Here is a 23,416-nt window from a genome sequence, read left to right on the forward strand (position 1 = left end):
GAGATACAAAGCAGAGGAAAACAATCCGCCGGTTACTCGGACAACCCATGACGTCACGTTCCAAGACCGATGGCAGCGCCATCCACACACGACGACACTGATCTCGCCTACCGAGAGCGTTGATTGGTTCTTTCGCTGTGTAGACGATCCAAACTGATTTCAATAGCGCATATAGGAAGTTGCTCGTCTGTATGTATTCTAGTCTGTGCCCGAGAGGGTTGTGTTAGTCAGTGGTATAGGTAGTGGCTATGAATACAGTGAGAATAAGTTTATTTGTATAAACAAAATATTTATTGAAAGTCGAATAAAACAAAGTAGCATTTCTTTTCTTTTCTTTTCTTTTTTAATTTTGCAGCTAGATTACCTCATCTGCAATAATTGTCACGATAATAATTGTGTGTTGCCAAAGAAGTTAACCTTAACAACGAAAGTATGAACCTCTGTATGAGAACCACGGTTATATACGAAAGCAGTGACCTCGATGGATCGTATAAACCGCGAAGAGAGAATCAGTACGTACTAGGAATAGAAATCTAATTCTAAGATTTAAGAGAGCTAGTGTTATCATGGATTTATTGTTTCATATGATTTATTGTTTAATGAGACATTGATAATGAAATTTAAATATTTCCACCCTGTTAACATGATAATTTTAAAGTGACATGTTTCTTAGAAATATTGGGCCTTATGCAGTGTCGTTCTGACGAGTGATTAGTGCCACACTAAAGAGTTCGACTAACATATGTTTCCTGCAGTAGTCAGCTCTTTAGTATGACGTTAATCGTACGTCAAAACGACTCTGCGTGAGGCTCATTATTTTTAACTTAACGAACTAAAAAATACTACCGGTGCTTGTGTTTAGTCAAATATATAGAGTTAACTATTAGTGAACGAATGATCAAAGAAGCAAGTGAGACTGCACAATGTTTAAAAAAAAAAAAAAAGTTGTGATTATCTCTGATGGGTAGTACAGACGCGGTGGATGTACGTACTTCCTAGAAGGTTTGAGGAAGCACAGAGACAGTGTGGGCAGATCCTGTGAGGATTAAAGGTCAACAAAAGCAAAGTTAAGCGTGAGTGTGCTCCTTGTAAACGTTGATAGAGTGCAATTATTTTCAGGTAAAGAATAATAAATTTAATATTTAAGCCGGATTAGTATGAATAGAAGTCAATGGAGAGCTTTTGTGAACGTAGCATTGAACCTCCAAGTACCATAAACCATAAAGTTAGTTTTTGCTCATGCCAAGTGAGCTTTGTGGTAAACAAACACCGTGTGCGTGGGTTTTCTCGGGGTTCCCCCACTGTCTTCATTCCACTGTTTCATTCATTTCTCATTATCATTGTCTCCTTTAGCCTGACCGTCATAACCGTGGAACATAAAACTTAAAAGATTTCATTTCATTTTTATTAGTGTTTAGCCAAATTAGTCCGATGGCTATAAATAGAGCAACTATGTAAATCAAGTTCAGACTATTGGCCCCAGGAAGTTACATTACCACGACGCATGCGGACAGTGTGGCGCCTGTAAGAATCAGGGTATTTTAAAGGACTTAACTACCATTCAGAATAGATCAGTTGACAAACGAGAGGAAGGATCTAATTCTTCATATTCCATGAGGTGTAAGCATCTGAATAATGCCATGCATAGTAAGTTCTTATTGCATACGGTATTTTACAATTATATCCATGGGTCTCTTGGGTAGCCTCTTGCTAATGCGAAGCGCTGGGAACTAACAATTCCGAGCTACACACAATAAATCCTTATAGATTTGCTACATGGAGAACTGGGCCATCGTTTGAGGGCGTCCAGTCCAAACAACCTGCGAAGTCTTTGAGATCCAATGTGGTTTTTATAAAGCTTATTTATAAATACAGCAGGTAGTCCATTTGCGCCATACAGTTATTGAAGCTGGACAACCAACTATACAGTGAAGTAAGTAGTATTGCCTGCATCCAACAGGCAACATACTTACAAAAGTACTTTCTCTTCGTATAAAAATGTGTATCATACATTTAAGAATTATATTGAAGGTATCATGCGCATCGTTTTCATCGATACTCAAAGAAATAAGATATTTTCGTACACCATAAGATACATGGAAGTTGTTTAGAAATCAATTAGGCCCTACTGTTCCAAGAAACGTATAGATTTAACAAAGAAGAACAGCAGAATCATTCGTTATACCTTACAACATTTTTTGAAAATGGTTTTCTTTATTTGACAGAGCTCGCATGGGAGGAATATGTAGATAAGATCTGCTTCGAGCTTTGTGGATCGGACTCTCGAAACGAGGAATTGCATCGTCAGCTGAAGGCTTTTCTGAAGACTCGTTGTCCATTTGACAGTAAGTTTTTCAAAGATATACATCACTACTCCATTTGTACTGGTTTAGTGTATCAAGTTTTTAAAACCACAAAACAAGAAACAAACACATTTTTATTTATGAGTTTTGGATAACGAAATTGTGGATTCAAGAAGTACATTCTTACCACAAAATGCTGCAGTAGCTATATTTTCTTAGAATATAATGAGATACCGTAAAACAGGGTTACTTTTGTACAATTTTGGCATAATTAGAAAGTCACAATAAAGAAGTCAGCTATTTAGATCCAATACTGACTGAGCAAAGTACAGGATTCTCCAAAAGTGTGGAAACGCAAATAAAATCCAAACTGTTCAGAATTGGGAAAGAGAAAAAAAGTTATGATAACAGACGAGAAGTAATATATTTTGAGACATATGTTACATCGGCCGCCATCTTGAAATGGCGGGAACTTTTTTAAAATGGGAACCCTATCGTGTGATACATTACATAGGACTGAAATGTTTCCAGGAATCCAGTGGTGAAATGTTTTTGGCTTTGCGACCAACCGTTGCAGAGTTTTAACCGATTTTCTTTTGTTTCAGGTGGCATAACACGGAATGGTGCTAACAAGGGTTAAGCTGATAGAGATCGTGTTGATCTCAGGAGAGTGTAGCAGCAAACAAATCGCAGACGATTTTAACGCTCGTCACTCAGAACGGGAGCACATTTCCCATAGTGCAGTGTAGAAATTTATTGCGAAACTTAAGGTAACCGGGTCGGTGGAAAACAAACCAAAACCCGGTAGGCTGGCCTCGCACAGCGATGGACGAAGCTACATCCGCTGCTGTGTTGGCATCATTCGCGAAAAGTCCCACCCGCAGTGCCCGTCGCCTAGCCCAGTGGTTCTCAAACTTTCCGATAACTTTCCTGTTCATTCAGAAAGTGATCTGCGGACCCCCTTGGAATGCTATCTGAAATTTTACGGGGATTAAAAAATGCACTAATTAGAATTACCACAGACAAGAAAAAGATCAAAAAATAATACAATAAGTAATTTATTCTAAAGATACATGATTGTTTCCTAGTGGACGAAATTTCAGTTGAAAATACAGTAACTTTCAAGACTGAAAATCAATGTTTTTTCTTTTACTTTCTTTCTTTCTTTCTTTCTTTCTTTCTTTCTTTCTTTCTTTCTTTTCTTTTTTTTTTTTTTTTTTTTTTTAAAGAATACCCACTTGGTAAACAATATTTTCCATAATTGCATTGAAATATGGAATAAGATTTGTCATCATCAATCTTAGATCAAATTCCACATTAAGACGATTTCGCTTTAAGGTTTTAATACTGTGAAGGGCAGAAAAGGTCTGCTCACATAAGTAAGTGGTAGGGAAAGACATCAAATGTTGCAGTGCCTTTTTAGACAACTCTTCATACTCACAACACACACGCAACAAAAAGCTACGAAGTTCATTTTCTTTAAAAACATTTTTCCATGAACTATCACAGGATAGTTTCAATAGCTGTTCTTGCTCTGTGTTAGAGAGATTCATACCTTGTATGTCATGGATTTCTACATTAGTGAAAGGATTTTCAATCCAACATTCCGAAGTTGTGAGACAGAGAAATATTCTCGAAAACATGCAGCTAATGCTGTCAAGTGTCCTACAAGTGTTTTGTGCATTCAGAAGAGTTTTTCACCTGAAGAATCAATGAAATCCTTGAGCACTGGAAATGATTAAGTTATTGTTTTGTACTCGTACTGCCCATAGCTGCAGTTTCTTAGTCTTAAAAATACTTCTTCCATAACAGCTGAGAGTTCCATTTTGATAACAACGCATTTCAATTTTTAGACGTCGCGGACTCCCGTCTAAATCCCACGGACTCCCAGGGGTCCGCGGACCCCACTTTAAGAACCACTGTCCTAGCCCAATCCCGTACGTCCATCCTGCGAATCGTATCTGTGCATAAGTGGCTATTCCAGGTACAGCTATTCCAACATCTAACCGAGGATGATCCAGACCGCCGAGTCGAATTCTGTGAGTGGCCCGCGGAACTACTAAGACAGAATCAATTCAGACCAATTTTTTTGTGTCGGGCAAGATGAACAAGTAAAAATAACCGATATTGGTGTGACAACAATCCACACTAGTACGGCGATTCTCGGGTCGTTGACTCTGACAAAGTGATTGTGTGGTGCGGTGTGTGGGGTACCCGTGTGGTGGGCCCATTCTTCATCGAGAGCAATTTAAATGCAATTACCTACCGTAACATGCTTGAGGAGGAGATCCTGCCGTCCATTGCATTAGAGGATGGCTCTTTCCCTTTGTTCTTCTAACATGACAGGGCACCACGTCATTTCGGACTATGTGCTCGTGAGTACCTCGGTGAGCAATTCCCACAGAGATGGATAGGCCGGCGAGAACCTGTAGAATGACCACTACGTTCCCCAGACCTCACTGCATTGGATTTTTTTTTCTGTGGGGTTACGTGAAATTCATTGTGTATGCTGCCTAGATCAGGGACATTAACCACCTTCAACGCAGGGTTATTGCTGCGTGTGCCAGCATTCTTGAGGACATACTGGGCAGTGTAATTTATGACTGGACATGAGCCACACATTGCCCGCAGTGTTATCTCCAGGTAAATACATAAAGTCGATTAAAACTTTGCAGCAACTGGTCGTAGAGTCAGAAACGTTTCACCACTGGATTCCTGAAAAAAAAAAATCACTATTTGATCTATCACACGATAGGGTTCCCATTTTAAAAAGTTCCCGCCATTTTAAGATGGCGGCCGCTGGTGCCATATGTCTTAAAAGATTTTCCCCCTCGTCTGTTACCGTCACACTTCTCTCTCTCTCTTTTTTTTTTTTTCCGATTCTGAACGGTTTGGATTTTATTTGGGTGTTTCAACACTTTTGGACCATCCTGTAGAATCAATCTTCTGCTTTGTAAATGTGAGGCAAACAACTATCAGAACACAATGTATTTAGCTATTCCCCGCACTTCTATTTCAAAGTTAACCCTTCAACTACGTCAGAGTTGCCAACCTCAGAGGACAAAATTATCGATTTTGTCTTTAAAATCATTGTGTATTCGTTACGCAAGTGCTAATTGTAGAAACAAGTAAGATACTACTATTAATAATAGCAATAATATATAATAGGCTTATTCTATCTAATAATCTTCAATAACTCCAAATCGCCGTCATTGTCCTCACCGTTCTTAAAAATATTCTTATCAGGCCCGCAACTAGAGGGGGTCAGGGGGCCTACCCCCCTAAAGTTTTAAAGGCCCCTTCAGACCTCAATACAAAATACAAAAATTACAATTTAGATATTTGTAAGAGAATTTTTTAATGACTTGGCCCCCTACTTATTCATGCCCCCCCAAACTTCTGTCTGGATGCGGGCCTGATCCTTATTAACACTATTCTGAACAATAACAATATTTTCATCCCCTTGTAAACGTAATCGTACTTATAAATGGCTGCAGGGTTGAGTTTTACGTGCCACGATTATGGCGATTAGGCTAAAGGAGACAGTGATTATGAGAAATGAATGAAATGGTGGAATGAAGAAAGTGGGAGAAAACGGGAGAACCCCGAGAAAACCCACGAACATGATCTTTGTCCACCACAAAGTCTACACGGCGCGAGCTGAGATCGATCCAGGGACCCCGAGCACCGGAGGTGAACGCTCTACCACTGAGCCACCACGCCCCTACACACAAAGGAGTTGTGCACAAATGCAGCAACTGAAATGAAGGAAAAGATATCCAAAATGCACACAAAACAAAACAATCAATGAAGTATTCGTTGTACAAGACCGTTCGGGTCGTTCATAGTGAAGATTCTTCGGCGGCCTTTTTATGTGTAGAGGTTTATTAATTGTGAAAACTCAGTATAGTATAAGTTGTCGTCTTTTAGTATAAGTTGTCGTCTTTTATTCAGTTATTATCAATATAATTACTGCACTTTTGCACGGTACTGACCAAACAGTTGAGGCGCCTACTATCAAAACCAATCACATCCATTTCGCTTAGTTTCGAGTAATCTCGCAAAACGTGCAGTGAAGCTCCATATACACGCGGACAAAGTCCCATATTTGAACCAGGTTTTTAGTATGAAATATTAAGTTTTTAAACAAAATTCTGTTCACATGGAATTCCTTTAGATCAAGCATATAACAAGCGATTTATAAATCAATTTTGGTAAAAAAAATAGATTTGGCCACTTTTGATATTAGGCGCCTCAGTTGTTGATAGTCCTTTGAACAGTTCGTCCTGGGTAGACCTCACCTTCATAGTTTCCGAATATGAACTGACCCTTGCACAAATTTGATATGGCCTTGTTAGGATGTCCTGACATTACAGAATAAATGGTGTCTTCATTTGAATCAATTTACAATTTTGCCAGAAATCGGAGGAGACAGTTATTAGGCTCTGCGTAAGGAACTGCTGAGAATGATAACGGAATTTCCCAGTGACAGGTTTCTGCTTCTGTTTGTCTTTTCTGTCAGGAACGCTCGCCTTGCACTAGAAGTGAGCAATACCGATATATTTTGATCACTGCTGAAGGCCTCTGCACTTGATATGTCCTTAGAGTAGATTGTTTGTCTAGCGGAAACGTTCAATTTCTTCCTTCTGATAGTTTGTTGAAGTTGAGACACTGCTATTCTTTTCTGGGAGGTGTTTCTCCTATCACAGTAGACAAGATGTCTTCTCTAATGTATAATTATCTTCTCTTGTCATCATGATTATGACTGCCTCTTAAGCATGTTACCCCGCCAATGTTTTAGGAGTGTCACAGAGTTTCCCCGCCAATGTTTCAACTGTGATAAAATTCACCACATCAACACTTTTTTTTTTTGTCTGCTGCCTGCGCACGTTATCGACAATTATAATCAAGGTATCCAATATTCATTATAGATACCTGTTTTTTCGTAACAATGGCTCCACTTTCTGCACGTATGATGAAAGTTGGTCAAAATTACCTCCTTCCCTATCTATCCACAAGACACTACAGACTGTCACGCTTCCGAGAATGTGCTTTCGAGTGGTTTCAGAAGTTGCTATTAAAAACAGCAGATAATTTTTTTTTTCTAATAGTGGCATGGAATTCCACTTTCGACTGTAGCAGGATATTCCACACCATCCTGAACATGCAAATATCTGTGTCCCAAAAAGGTACCCGAGCAGTCCGAAAGTAACCTAGTTTTACGGTATGTGCTTTAGATCATGATTTTAACTTGTTAACAGGAGACAAGGAAGGATTTTTTACGTGATCTCTCTGACTCCTTTGGTTTGTTAATTACGTTCCAATTCTTATCTTCCAGTTTACCCTTCGTCCATGTCATTTTATGTTTAATTTTTCGTACCTTGAGTACAAGTACAGTATATTGAGACGTATGATTCGGATACGTTACTCAATGGTCGAAGTGAGACGGTATGCGGTGGTATGCCATACCATCTCTGGTTTTTCAGTGATGAAGGCATACCGTCTCTGGTTTTTTAATGATTAAAACATACTCGTACCGTCACTAGAAAGTAGATGCTAAATACCTTTGGTAAATCCATTTTTATAGACAATAATTGACGAATAGCTTTGCACGTAAAAGGATTTGTTTCTTATGTAGAAATAATTTCTAAGTTGACAACACCGACGTTTTTCACATCTTTTTCCTATTTTTTTTTAAAATGAGGTGTCTGCAAAGAAGTTCACCTAGTTTATAGCTGATAGTACCACATGAGCCTTTTTGGAGGCTGTGACCCCCTGTGATTCCACTGCTTGGACTCCATTTTGGTCTCGGGATCAAACGTATGAATCCATGCATCGTCCTTTGGCTCACGATTGCACAGTTCCAAACATTGCTTTAATGTTTGCACGCGTTGTTCCTTCTGAAAAGGTTGCAGCAGTCTTGGAATCTACCTGGCACTCAATTTTGACAGGTGCAGATGGTCATGGATGATTGTTTCGGTAGATCTTACACTTATGTTGACCTGTTGGGATAGTTCCTGGATAGTTATTCGTCTGTCTTCTGGGATTAATGCCTCCACTTGTTTCACAGTGTCATCATCAGTGGCTGATTGAGGCCTTCCTGGTTTTGGGTCATCTTGCACTAATGTCCGACCACCTCTAAATTCATTGTACCACTGTTTCACCATGCTGTAGGATGGGGCAACATCACCATACCCATTGATCATCTCCTCGTGAATCTCCTTGGGCGATTTCCCCTTAAAAAGCAGATAACGAATCACGGCTCTGGCCTCAACTTTTTCCATAGTTACACGTTGTCATGGATTAGGATATGTAACAACAAAACGGTTTAGGTTAGAAGGCTGATATTTTGCAATATTTCCATACAGATATGTACCATTCCACATTATTAACATCTGTAACCTATCCCAACTGGAAATGGGTCAGGCCACATCTTTATTGAACGATCCACATAAATACCGTATTTTAAGCATGGGCAGGTTTACGGGTTGTCTGCTGTGGGAGCGGACCTTCCGGGTGTTTGGAATACCCCACGATCGAGTGAGGGACCGGGAGTTTTCCCGCAGGAAATTATTAATATCCTCATTCGGTTTTTGAACATTCTCTTGTATAATTCTCTATAATACAATATAAGGCAATATATTTTTCTGAAAGTTCTAGGGGATCAAAGTCTCTCCATGCTCCCCCACACACCAATCCCCACCCGTTACTACAGATATGCTCTCCAATGGTTTTCAGTCATTATGTAAACAGAAGTGCAATCTTTTGGGCAACATACCCTCACTGCATTTCAACATTAGGTAGCCGGTATGTCGAATCAAAATTGTAATAAAACATACCTCCTCTGGTTTGTTTTCATTTCGAACATTGGTTATAATCCAAAACATACCGTAATTACCTAAGTCGTTTTCCTTCCAAGTGAAAAATTAAACTGGAGATATTTTCATTGTGAATATCTCAACGTAATATGTTACAATTTCTTGCATAATTAAAATAGTTATGATTTTTATGATTTTCGCGAGCTAATGCAGTACATTATAATCGCCGGTTGCATGTAACGTAAGATGACAATCATATCTTAAGAAACGCACAGATTTTTGGGTATGTTGAAGTCTGTAGGATCAAAGCAAGACATTACTGTGTCCCACCGATCATTTCTTCAATAGCGGAAAATAATTCTAAAATTGGTACTGTCCCGCCTAAAACAGAACATATGACTACCTGGAACATAATAGAGCATACTACTTTAAATCTAACAAGTTTGCTCGCAATTGGTGTGATCTCTTCACTCCTGAGAATGCTTTTACATTGGAATACAAAGCTTATATGAGAACAATTTGTAGCAGAAATCTTTAAGGGTTCAAGTGAACAGAGATAGAGTCTGTTTATTGACGTGATGACGTATCGAGTTCAAGTGAACAGAGATAGAATTGTATGTTTATTGACGTAATGACGTATCTTATGACGTAATGTTGCTGGAGAAAATATTTTTTGACTGGTTCCTGTAAAATACCCGAGGAACCCAGTAATGCTTGTCCAGGGATTCATGCAGGACATAACAGATTTTCAATCTTACTACACCTCTGTCGTAAGTCCTCTGTAGAACAGCTGGTGGATAGAGATTCAATATTGTAGATTCGACCTACAATCTCGACGTGAAACACTAAAACGAACCAGAAAGCGTATTTAGAACTTTTCCACCGGATACGGGAAAGAACGTGAGAGATGAATCATTAGAGGACAATAAACTTCATATTGTCCGTAGTGCACGACTTGTACTGTTTACATCAAGGATGTTATAAAATAGAGGATCTGCCCATACGTATCTTCATCATATGAACACAATGAAGTCACAAAACAACCGAGCATCATCTGGACCGGAACGTCTGATTGGCTACTCTCGTTTCCGCCATGATTGTTGGCGCGAAACACTGTGATCTTAGTGGCGCGGAGTGGGCAGAGTAGGTGTGGCGAAGCACTGACGTATGGCTTCACGATTTTGTCATATGAGCAGATCCTCTATTTTATAACATCCTTGGTTAACATTATGAAATAATTTTCTTCTATTGACTCTGGTCATCAAAGATTTGTCAGCAACACCATGGATATTGATTCTGCAAATCTCCCGACAGAAATATTCGATGTATGTCTTCAATTGAGATTTGCAAACATTATGAAATAATTTTCTTCTATTGACTCTGGTCATCAAAGATTTGTCAGCAACACCATGGATATTGATTCTGCAAATCTCCCGACAGAAATATTCGATGTATGTCTTCAATTGAGATTTGCAAACATTATGAAATAATTTTCTTCTATTGACTCTGGTCATCAAGGATTTGTCAGCAACAGCATGGATATTGATTCTGCAAATCTCCCGACAGAAATATTCGATGTATGTCTTCAATTGAGATTTGCAGTCTTCTTGCAGCAATTTTCGTATTGCCCTCGACAGTTACTCGAATTGGATGTCGAGTAGTTCTAGCGTTACTACCCGTCCCAAGTTTGTTGAGTCAATCCCAATTTCGGAGAAAATGTCCCGAGACCTAACATGGCTCTGTCAGGACTTGTCCTTTCATGTTTATTGATGAAATTGATGATGATGATGATTATTATTATTATTATTATTATTATTATTATTATTATTATTATTATTATTATTATTATTATTATTGTTATTGTTATTATTATTATTAAAATTTAATTTCCATAGTACAGTGTGTCCATAAAGTTACACAACCCAAAATTTGATTGCGTATATCTTTTGAACTAAGAACGATAAAGACCTAAGACTTGAAACAAATGTAAGCATATTCCCTAACAGCACAAGATGTGCTAGGCATGTGCTCTTTAGGTGTCCCAGCTACTTTTTAGGTACCCGACACTTGGCACATATGATATTCATGTGCTAAGTATGTACTTCAACCACCTAGTTTTAGGTACTTGTTACATCTAATTGATATTTGCAACTATGCATCACAAATATAGCACTTATATACCTGCTCAGTCTCGCACTCTAACAGCCATTTGTTTTTATGTCGTCACTTGGGACATACGTTATATCTGTCATGTTCTAGGTACGTCCTTTAGGTACATACTGTTTCAGATACCCAACAGCACAAGATGTGCTAGGCATGCGTCATTTAGATGTTCTAAATTCATCTCCCGCATTTGATGCATTTGTTGCTTCTTTTTTCTAAGTGATTGTGTACTAGAAGCAACAAACGCATCAACTTTATTAGGTGGCAATAATAGCAATAGGACTTATACTACTACTTCGCTTTTAAGACACAAAGCCTGTGAGTTTTTAGAGGAGCTAACTACTTGAAACAATACATTTTTGAATCACTATAATATATAAATTATAGTATAAAAATGAATGTAGCTATGTGTGCCTGATCATCACGGTCAAATTGGAAAGTCAAATGAAATGACTTTTGGTATATAGTTAGGCCTTAATCCAAACTGCGAGGTTATCATATCACTTTCATTATAATAATATCTTAATGGGGCATTGGGGATCCGAATTTTTGCGAAAGAATGAGTATCTCACAAACCGTTAAACTTACGGAGCTGAAATTCAGTATATTAACTCTTTATTGAAAATGAACAGAACGTCTCATAGCATGTTTTAAAATTGTTCTTTACACTTTCTATACATGCAAAATTGGTAGTGGGTTGGTTTGTAAAAATAATCGAAAATGATCGATATTAGTTGAGAAACAAATTCACAAACAAATTGAGAAACAGAAACAATGCACCTTGTACTATAATAATTTCTGAAGCTTATATTTATTATACGGAGCTCTTAGGGCACAGGGCAATCAGGCAATAAAGTTACGAGAAAAATAGACATAAAATTTGTAATGTACGCTTGATTACACGGAAAATTTAAGTTAGGACCTATATGTTGGTCTACTTACCTTGATTTGGGACTTTCAAATTTCCACTTTTCCACTGAAAAGTATCGATAATTCAACAAGGAAATAATTATACCATGATAATTTAATTGAAATTCATCGAAATTTGGCCCATGAGAAACTACCATTTTATATCGTAAAGATCAGATCCACCGTTATTGTAACAGTCCGCTGCTTGAGCGAGTAACCGTAAAAATTCAAACTCCGATTAGTTAGAATTTCACAACCTGGTTTTATTACAAGTATAAACTCTTTAGTCAGTAGAGAAGAGGCTGTGTATCATGTTTTGGTAGGTGGTGGGTCGGAGCAGGTCAGTTGGTGGTGGGTCAGAGTGGGCCACGGTTAGTAGAGGGTTATGGCGGATCGTGGTGGGTCATGGTGGGGGGTGGGTCAAGTTTTCATTGACCCACGCTATCACTGCCTCAGATAGTTTAGTGCTCGCGGTCCCGTGTTCAATTCCGGTGGGAGATCCTTTGAAATTGAATATGTCCTCGATGAATCTGTGTTCTTGTCCCTGTCGTTCAAGGTTACTGGAAATAACTGTAAAACGAGTATTACTAAGTATAATAAAAGACAAGTTACGGAGATACTTTCGGTTAATCAAAAAAAAGTGATCTTGTAACGAAATTGTGTAATTTTTATATAATAACTTGTATTTACGAGCAAAATGTGCTTTTAAAATATGCACAAGCTATTCAAAAGGAAGAACAAGAAAATATAAAGAGAGATAGATGTAATTTCTTTTCTGTTATTATGATTGATGTTCTGTTGTGATAGTGATATGACATGTTTTGTAAGTTGTCATAGCAACGAAAAATATATAATATATATAGAATCCATCTTGTGAAACTTACATGTACAATGTGTGTAAATGTTTAACTTATTACGTAATGCATAAAAAAGTGTAATATCGAAATGAAGTGTTTATATGGATTTTGATAAAACAGTAACCTAAATTATATAAATATACGGACTGTGGACTATAACGACATATAAAATAATGCAAAACAAGCATTAAGCTCGTTACAAACTGGTGTTTTCCGTAGTTATACACATTTAAGGACGTTATAAATTGGTGTTTCCACCCGGGGTTAAATCTTATGGACCTCTTATAAATTGGTGGTTTGCCGCCTCAGGAATTCAGGAGATTTGTAAGAAGTAAACAATCTCCTAAATAAATAACTGCAGATTAATTTTTAGGTTACGTAGTAATTTTATTAAAGACATCAAAACGGAATATACTTTATTAAGGAGTGGAATAAAAATTTATAGGAATACTAAGATGAGTCTTCCTGGTACTGAAAATACACCTGAAGTAACTGATACTAGGAAATGTACACTTCCTCTGACCTGGGTAACCTTATTAAACAACATATTGGACAATTGAAGCAAGATTTTGGTGAGCAAATGAATCAGCAGATTGTACAATTGAAACAACAACTCGACAGTAATAGCCAACATTTATCAGTTACCGAAACGTTAAGTGAACCTGTAGATCCAAAATTTGCATTGACGAAGGAATATGACGTCATTGATTTAAATGCGTGGATGAAATTTGCTAAGTGTTCGCAAAAACATACTGCGGTATTGGTTGAATTAGATCTTCCCGATTTTTCTCTTTATTCGAATGTTTTTGATTGATTTACTGATGCTGCGTGTAACGATGATTTTAGTATGCATAAATATACGGAAAGTTATGGCCATTTTCGTCTAGTGAATGCTATTGGTTGCTTGTATTCACAGTATATTCAACATGATATTAATTCTAGAGATGAAGCAATTGTAATAGAATGGTTTAATGATATGTATACGACATTTGTTCATGTAGCAGAAAGGAAGTTGATTCCAGTATTCGTAAAATTCAGAAAGAGATCGTGTGTTCCCACCAATGTTGGTAATGATTGGTTTATTGAGTTGGAGCTGTTGAAATGTTCACTCAACGAAAAGACCAAAATGATAATAGTGAACAATCCGATGGTGCTTTTACAGAACGTGATGCAATGCGTTGACTTCAATCATCTAGGTATGACTGCAAAATTTTGAAAATCCATCAATGGTGCAATACAATACTAACCTGAACCAAAATAACCTTACTCGAAACCAAGTTCGAAATATCCATGTGAGATTAAAGTGTAATTCCAAGGTAAAAAGTAATGTTAAATTCACGTGTACCGGTAATGTAACCGAATCTAATCTTGGTAACAACAGTAATAGTAATCGTACTACACTTAAGAAACATGTAATCATTAGATCTAATTTTTCTCGAATTGAATTTCGTAGAAATTTCCTAGATGGCAAAAATTCTCGAAATAGGAAACAAAGAACTGTAGATGTAAATAACGCGCAAGATTGTATTCCGATTTATGATTTTCAATGCAACCTAAACGAATTCGTTGGTCATGTAACTTAAGCTAAAGTTACGGCGTCCGAGAAAACCGTATTCAATTGACTCTTGTTTTATTTCACTGTAAATATCGTTATGATTTGGTTTGTTATTCGTACCTTATTTGAATTCTATGAATATAAATATAAATAAATAAACATCATACGTTGATTATCGTGTTTTGTTCTAGATATTGTCGATATTTCATTTATAAATTGCATTTTGTGTGAACAGATAATATATCTGATCCTTTCTCATTTAAAAGAACAATCATACAAATATCATAATAATATCCATTTCCTAATCTTCTTAGTTTTGCCCAAGAAAATGACATAGATTTTGTTAACTTCCAACTTGTAACACGTATCGATGGCCTCGAAAGGACTTTAAATTAAACAGCTTTTATGACGTTATTTGAATGTACCTTCTGTTGTCGATGTTGAACTATATACAACGAAATTAATTATAAGAATTAAGATAAATATGAAAATAATATTGATATAAAAGTAAAATATATGATTGTATGAATTGTAATTATTGCATATACGAGGGTCATTCGAAAACTCAAATAATCAATATGTGATATCCAACAGTCCAGGATTTCTTTTTTATTTTTAAACACAAAAAAAGTCCCATTTTCGGGCGACATTATGTAACGGTCGTGACGTCTTTATTTATATGTTATTTTATTACTCACAGAAGTACCCCGAAGAGGCAGTAACACTGAAATAGTGGATTGCGCATTTGAATTATAACTATTTTAGTTTTCCTTTTAACCTTATTTTATTGGAAAACAAAGAATGTAAGAACAATATATAATAATAACAACAACTTCTAGCATTTAATGAAAACTCAATACAACATTGGGTTATATTCTTTAACTTGAGAAGCTATACTTGTCATAAGGTGAAGCAAAAAAATGTGCTTCCCAAAGCAACCACATGTTTTTTTAGTTTTGAACGAGCTTCTGAAGGTCTATAAATTTTAATTTTCTGTAAATACATTTCTCATGTTTTCCGATTTTACGTAATATATGGATTACAAGAAATTCTTCGTAATTTAACCTCATGTACATAAAACAAATTTGTCAATCAAATTAATTTCAAAGCTAAGCATTCAACGCCGAGAAATGGTACCATGTTTTCACTTATTTTCCTTCCTTTCCCATAACAAATATAAATACTTACAATTAGTTTGCATATCAAGAAACTAGGCACAAATAATGGAATTTATAATTTTACCACACTTCAAATATTACTTAAATTTTAAAGCTAGAAAGTTGGAAAAAAACCTCTCGTAATTTTCAGCTATGCAATGAAATCCAGCTCATGCATTTGCATAGCAATAATTTTTAGTTCAGGCATTCGCCAATAGAGCCAGCACTCCCCATCCTCATATGAGGACTGTAGCCCCTGGTGAGTACTAAACACAATAATCTAGTGTTTCACGTGTCGATTACGTTACACGGTATTGTGTAATTTTTATATAGTAACTTGTATTTTTCGAGCAAAATGTGCTTTTAAAATATGCACAAGCTATTCAAAAGGAAGAAGAAGAAAATATAAAGAGAGATAGATGTAATTTCTTTTCTGTTATTATGATTGATGTTCTGTGATATGACATGTTTTGTAAGTTGTCATAGCAACGAAAAATATATAATATATATAGAATCCATCTTGTGAAACTTACATGTACATTGTGTATAAATGTTTAACTTATTATATAATGCAATAAAAAGTGTAATATCGAAATAAAGTGTTTATATGGATTTTGATAAAACAGTAACCTAGATTATATAAATATACGGACTGTGGGCTATAACGACATAAAATAATGCAAAACAAGCAATAAGCTCGTTACAAACTGGTGTTTTCCGTAGTTATACACAGTTAGTGGTCGTTATAATCTGAGGCACTATATGTCAATTTTTGTTTTTAATTTAAATTTGAAGTCTCTCGACTATACTATTTTATCATGACCTTAATCATTGTGTTTCGTCGTTATCGTAAACGTGTGCAATTTGCTACACACACTAGTGTTTTTTTGACTTACTTAACAGAGAACTTAGCATAGTGGTATGAGCGTTCATTTCGTAATTCAGGGGTTCCTGGTTCGATTCTCGTTACGGGAAGTTATTTTTATCAACTACAATATTCATACATCTGATGTATAATAAAATGAAAAATACTCAGTTTCTTTCGATCTTACAGGTTAGAGGAGAAACGGCTTTCTTCACAGGGGAAATAGCAAAATGACGTCACATGTATCTCTACAACCTTGATTCGTACTGTGTGAAAACGTAACGTGTTTAGCAAACCATTGATGAATACGACACCTAAGGGTCATGCTTAGGGCCTAGTATGAGTCATAAATGTGTCTGAAACGATATTGTTTCCGAGCAATTATTCCGAACGTCTTCCACTATTACTCCTACTGCTAGAAATAATATATTCGTTTGCCATTTCCAACACGTTCCGTTCAAGAAGAATTTGTAAATGGAAATTATTCTTTTTATATTGGTATGTATGGATATTTTGATAAAATATCAATATAATGCATACATAATTTAAAGTCTTTTATCCAAAGAAAGCATGTTGCTACGTATCATAGTGAAGACAAATCCTACTTAGTTTCTGTTTAGGCATCCGAAATTTCGATATTAATATAGTCCAGGAGCTGACACCTTCTTTCTCTTGTTTCGTTTCCTTTCGGACACTAATCCCTCGAAAATATCTCTTATTCTTTCTTTTTCTTTTCCTATCAACTTCAGTATGCTTATTTACATTGCAATAATACGTAATATTGAGGTCTTAAATTTTCAATAATAATAATAATAATAATAATAATAATAATAATAATAATAATAATAATAATAATAATAATAATAATATAATGATATTAAAATTTTTAAAGTTGCCCTAAAATTAGGCAAAACTTACAGATAAGTCGGGATTTTGGGATGGTGTCTGGACCTCCAGGACACACCTCTGCAACTACCAAAATTTTAAACCAAAGCGTTCCACTACAGTTTACTGTAGAAAGTATTCTACTGTACGTTTTGAGGAAAATAACTGTAATAAAAATAACTGAATATCACTGAATAGTAAGGCATATAATAAACTAACTTTTAGGATATACAGAAGTAATTATAAAAGCTTTGCTACAAAAATACCTACATAGACCATTATAAATTCAATGAGCTCCGAAATACAAAGTAACAAAGTAGCGCATAAAATTCAGTCTACAAAGTAATTGTTACTTAAAGAATGGACATACACTATTTCGAGAATCGAGATAAAACGAGAACTCTTTACGATACTTTTCGTCTAGACTTAATTTCCATCTCCAAAGCGAGACTATAATTTGAGTTAACCTTGTCCCGTCTTGAATCTAAAATCTAAAATCTCGTCTCAATTGTGTTTGTTTTGTTTCAGAAACGAGATGACAAATTCCTCTTCTCGTGAGCAACACTAAACAATACCGAAATATTCTTGCCAAATGTTACATTTCTGGTTGTAAGGTTATTCCCTGAGCGAAAATAAGCTCCTAACTTTTAATCTTTGAGATTATTATTATTATTATTATTATTATTATTATTATTATTATTATTATTATTATTATTCCTGAAGATTTGATAATTCAAGTATTGAAACATCCGAGTATTCAAATATCTGAAGATAATAAAACATGTGTCATCGCCGATCAATCGCCACCAAAAATTCTAAAGTAAAAAAAGTACTTGTCTTTCGTATTCCGATTCGATTCAACTACCTTCAGATTACTGGTCGAGCGCCTTGATCACTGAACCACGATTAATATGCAGCAATTGATTCGTCTTTAGTTTGTTTTCGAGTATTATACACGCGGCGTATTTGATTCAAAATAAAGGAGTTTTGTATTTTGTTTGTTTGTAAAAAAAATTGTTTGTAAAAAATCTGTAATGTTGATAATTTAATGAATACAGTGATATAATGCCCTCCGAGTCCTCAATTACATATTCCTGTGTTTTGCCAATCAATCTGACTATTAATAAGCTACTGTTGTGAGCGAACAGAAAAGGCTCTTTATTTTGGCGAGCCGGAAGAAGTAACGCTTTAGATGAGTGGTTAGCGTTGTAGATTCGTAATCCGGCAATTCGTGTTCGATTCTCGCCCTCGCTGTTTACACATTTTAAAATGTTTCATTTACAAGGCAGAGCTCCAGTTGGAAGCTGCTAAATAAAAGATAATCTCCAGTGGAGAAATTCAGTGATAATGTAATCCTGAAAATAAAGGAAGAAAAATGAATTGAACGGAATAATGATATTTGATATATTGTCAATTATGATATTTGACAATAATGATATTGGATATTAACCGTTAACTTCGTGCATTTTTAAATTGTTGTTTATTGACACTACATTCTCCTCTTTTCTCCTTGTGTCTTAATGTGTAAATTTGCACTAATATTAAACAAATCACGAACCCTCACTTGCAACCTAAGGGTGAAATACGCTTAGTACGGATAAGTTCTGCAACTCGTTTAAGTGTTACCGAATTTTGCATTTTTAATATTTACAAATAAATTACCGCGTACCAATATTTAGCATTTTCAAAAGTGATTTAACGAATAATGAAATCAGAGAAGTTCTTCTTTCGAAGCAACATTACGTATCAATCAGTGGCGCCGGCACCTAGGAGCTCAGGCTCTGCTAGACCCCAAAAATTTTCATTCGGGGCTGGGTTCTTCCCCTGAATGATCAATCCATACTTTAATTGATTTGCAGGTAGGACTATTGTTAATAGTTTTAAAACTCAGAGCAAGGCTTTGTGTTTACTTTGAAAAAATAAACTAATACATATACCACATGATCTATGCATATATTATTTGATACGCATATATGTATAGTCATTTGAAGTAAGTTAACTTGTTTATATGATCCCTAATTTGAATTAATTAAAAGAATATTTAAGTCTCATCGCAACTGGTGTCCGTATATTTTTTCTGGTACTGTGCTATGTACTGTGAGTACAAGTATGCATACTCCATTTGTCATTTCGTCAGCCCCCGTTTTGACTCACTCCTGCACAAAAACACTCTTTACGATTTGTTCTTTTAACATGTGGGGGCAAGTTCATGCTGCTGTTCTAGCTGCTCTACCAGGCGTAATTAATCTTGGAATGGGCGTTAGTTGGCTTGCCTAACTAACTGTTTTTGTACCTCAAGAAATTTTTGGATATGATGTGGCCTCCAAAACGTTCTCGTAGTTTCTAATGTTTCTTTGAAAGGGTTGCCAGCTGCAGGTAATTTATCACAAATTTTTGCATAATTATTCAGGTTATTGATTATGTGCAAATTCTCATTATTTAGCAACAATTAACCTAAAACACGCCTGTTGCAATAATTTTACGATAATAATGTTGACAAGGAGTGCTATTCTGTCAAATAACACCCGTTTTGCAGACTTGCCTTCAATAGTCTTTTTACATGGCAACACTGCATTAACTTTGTTACATTTTCACACCAATGGATAAATTTTGATGCATACTCCACATATACACAGGGTTTCACCCGCAGGAAACCAGTTTTCTGTTACTAAATAGGTCAATTGATTTTCTTTATTTTGTACATTTTTTTATTTTTTTTATTTTACACTTTCGGTACTACACAAAAACGTTACAAATTCTAACATTGGTCATGATCTCGGAAATATCTATATAGAAAACGCTTGCATTTGTTTTAAATCTCAGGTGTTTATCGTCTTTGGTTCAAAAGATATACGGAATCAAACTTTGGGTTGCGCAGCTTTATGGACACACTGTATTATACAGAGCTACTAGCGGCAGACAGGCAGCAACGTGTCCGCAACATAAAGCCTGAACATAAGCCAAATATAATTTAAATTAATGATTTTTTATATATTTTAATTGATATTGGATCTATGTGATTTAAGTTGCCCTACTTTCTTTTATCAGTTAGATAAATATAATATACTTTTCACTAGAAAAAATTATATTACATTATTACGGACAAAGGATCTCTGATACATTTTTCCTCCTCCATTAGCTGCATTACGTGTCCCTCCCTACGTTTTCCTTTTTAAGGTGGCTTATTTATCTTGCAGATGGTCATACGTACAGTAACTTATAGATATCGCACCTAGCAATACACTGCGATCATTTTCTGTTGTTGTGTTAATCGTTAGTGATAAATTTTTCATTGAATAAGAGAGTCTACGTGATTTCTAGAATGTAAAAATGACTCATTAGTTGAAAACTACACAATGAATATGTCGCTTTTCAGTTGTTTTCTTAGTCGACTGTTAAGTCATAAAACCTTGTAATCAAGCACGTTATTTTTACTTCCTCCAGTACAGTGCACACTTAATTTCATATTTTGTTTTACAGCAGTATTCTCATCTTGGGATGGATTTGAAAATCCTGCGGAGACCGTTGAATCACCCACTTCCTCATATTTACCTCGTTCTCTCCAACAAGGAGCACCTGATAAACAAGCCACTCCTTCAAAATTACCTGTACATGAGGTCTTTCCAGCCACATTTAAGTTTTCTGATTCATCGTATGATTATGATTCCAATGATGAGAATTTTAAGAAGGATAGTTTCCAAATCACAGCAGAAAGCACAGAGAGTTTCCCTTACTCAAGGCAAGAATCACTGGGCAGAGGAGTTTCGCCTGGATCACTACCGTTGTTGGATTCCAGTCATACTTCCACTGTTGTTGATTTTGAAGCCAATAGGTATTACGATGTTAATAATAGCTCAGTATTAACAACAGTATCAGTTTCTACGCCCACCTTTGAAGCAACGATACAAAATCCAAGAAATCTTACACAGGAGCGAAAAGTAAAGATTCCCAAACCGCACGTGGATTCCGCTAAGAGACTCTCAATCAAATCTTTCATAAACAGTAAAAATAAAGCACATTGCATTCACGATGCCACTCCTGCCAAATTTGTGTCCAACGTGAAAGTTCTTGATCAGTTACGCCGATCGTCAATGCTGGCCGAGGTGATTGAAGTAGAACCTGGGAAGCAGGGCCAAATGAGTAAGATTTCGGAGAACTTTCAACATTCTTCAATGTGTAACTTATGCATGGAAACGTTCTCAACATCCGAAGTCACCCCTAAAGCATTGGTTTCTGTCACATCGTGTGAGCACACTTCTCTAGGTAAAGCTCCAACTTGGGATAGAGATAAATCGAATTCCGACACCGATGCTTTAAAAATTGTCACAGCCAATGATCAGGCTCGCACCAGATTTTCCAGGAGTAAGTCCATGGATGAGGGAATGTTTGTGCACAAGGAAGAGTCACAAAATGATCTCAATGTTAGAGTCCGATCAACTTATCATACGCCTTCTACAATCTCGCAAACCACAAACTCAAGACGGGGTGAACGTAAACTGTGCTCACCGTGTCGAAATCTGTGTAGATGGTGCTTATTTCGTTGTATTATTTTACCGAATAGTTCAGAAGAAATATAATATTAATTATTAATTATTATTAAAGCTGACTATTATTTAAGACCACACAGCAAACAATGACGTGTTAAAACAACACAAAACGACTACTATTTGACGGTGTTTCTTGTTTGCTATTACTAAGGACATCGCCTTCCAAGCATATCAGAATTGTCAGTGAGAATTTACATTGGATTTCATTGTTTGCTGTATGTAAAGCCTTACGCAGTATATTTGACATTTATGCCAAGTAACGAATAACGTAATAAGATTTGCTGTAATCGGTAAGGAAAATAGTTTTGTAAGCCTATGAATTGTCTGACAAAAGTTCATGAGTAGCGGTTCTGCTATTGTTGTTCTTACCTGTTTTTCTTGTGTGCTAGGATAACAACAGATGGCAGAACTGATACTCATGTAACTGTTGTCAGATAATTCATAGGTTTACAAAACTATTGTCCTTACGTATAGCGTAAAGCTTTATATAGCAAACAATAGAATCCAATGTAAATTCTCACTGACAATTACTTGTACTTGTTATTTCTGATATGCTCGGAAGGCGATGTTCTTGATGTTAAATTAACACACAAGTAACATCGTAAAGTCCTATCACTTTGTGTTGTTTTAACATTTCATTCTTTATTGTAGTCAAAACTTTTGTTTCAGGGTGCCATAACCAATACTTTTTGCTTTCTTTCAAGACATTGACAATAACTTTTATTAGGAGCTCTGAAGCCCATACTTGCTTGTCAGGTCCTGGAAATAGGTCCCCCAGGACCTTTGTTATCTACGTCGATATTTCCGTTTGTTTGGAGTTAACATTCACTTTCAGCACTGAGATGGGGCATGCACTTACAGCTTCCCGGGGATTCAAATTATTGATCTCCTACGGGAATTTATTATTATTATTTCTTCAAGTGTAGAAAGTTTATAAAAACTTTGTCTTAATCCATTTGCTTTATTCATATTGTAACATTCTTCCATTTGTGGGAATAGGTAGGGCTAGATGCAGTAAAATTATAGACAAAAATCGAGTGCCACTACTAGTTTATTATTAAATCCTCTAATAAAATAAAATAAAACAGTATTTGCAGAAATATTACAATATAACTTTCTCTAAGGCGAGGTAGAAAGAGTTCCGTGAAAGCTAAGTAGAGTGGAATAGGAAACCCCAACGCTCCGAAGCAAGCAGCGAGGGGGATTAAGGGTCACAGAGCAATGAAGCAAGCAGTGAGGGGAATTTAAGAGTCACAGAGCACCGTAGCAAGCTAAGCGACTGACGTTGAGATCCCGACAGAGCTCCGGGCAAGCTAAGGCAGGAGAAATGAAAGCCTAAAGTTCCGCAGCAAACTAG

The 23,416-nt window shown here is 36.1% G+C and overlaps 1 protein-coding gene across 2 annotated transcripts; it reads left to right on the top strand.

The window, feature by feature from the left end:
* The first annotated feature begins 401 nt into the window (after positions 1-401).
* Positions 402-22,102, top strand: LOC145682428 (uncharacterized). 2 transcript variants are annotated; one of them, XM_081754064.1, is made up of 3 exons: positions 402-512; positions 2,226-2,345; positions 20,993-22,102. In XM_081754064.1, exons 1-3 carry the CDS (start codon positions 482-484, stop codon positions 22,087-22,089), a joined length of 1,248 nt encoding a protein of 415 aa, XP_081610190.1. In that variant the 5' UTR covers positions 402-481; the 3' UTR covers positions 22,090-22,102. The 2 variants fall into 2 exon arrangements, with proteins under 2 accessions (XP_081610190.1, XP_081610192.1); XM_081754066.1 differs by having other exon boundaries at positions 20,996-22,102.
* Positions 22,103-23,416: the final 1,314 nt, after the last annotated feature.

Source organism: Thermobia domestica, chromosome 3 (genome assembly GCF_964235325.1).
Source record: "Thermobia domestica chromosome 3, izTheDome1.hap1.1, whole genome shotgun sequence".
In the NCBI taxonomy this organism is placed as follows: Eukaryota; Metazoa; Arthropoda; class Insecta; order Zygentoma; family Lepismatidae; genus Thermobia; species Thermobia domestica.

Bases quoted from the DNA above. Each gene is read 5' to 3' on its own strand.
- LOC145682428 (XM_081754064.1), top strand. From the start codon at position 482: ATGGATCGTATAAACCGCGAAGAGAGAATCA. The intron at 513-2,225 runs GTACGTACTAGG...TTTATTTGACAG, and splicing joins AAACCGCGAAGAGAGAATCA to AGCTCGCATGGGAGGAATAT. The intron at 2,346-20,992 runs GTAAGTTTTTCA...TTTGTTTTACAG, and splicing joins GACTCGTTGTCCATTTGACA to CAGTATTCTCATCTTGGGAT.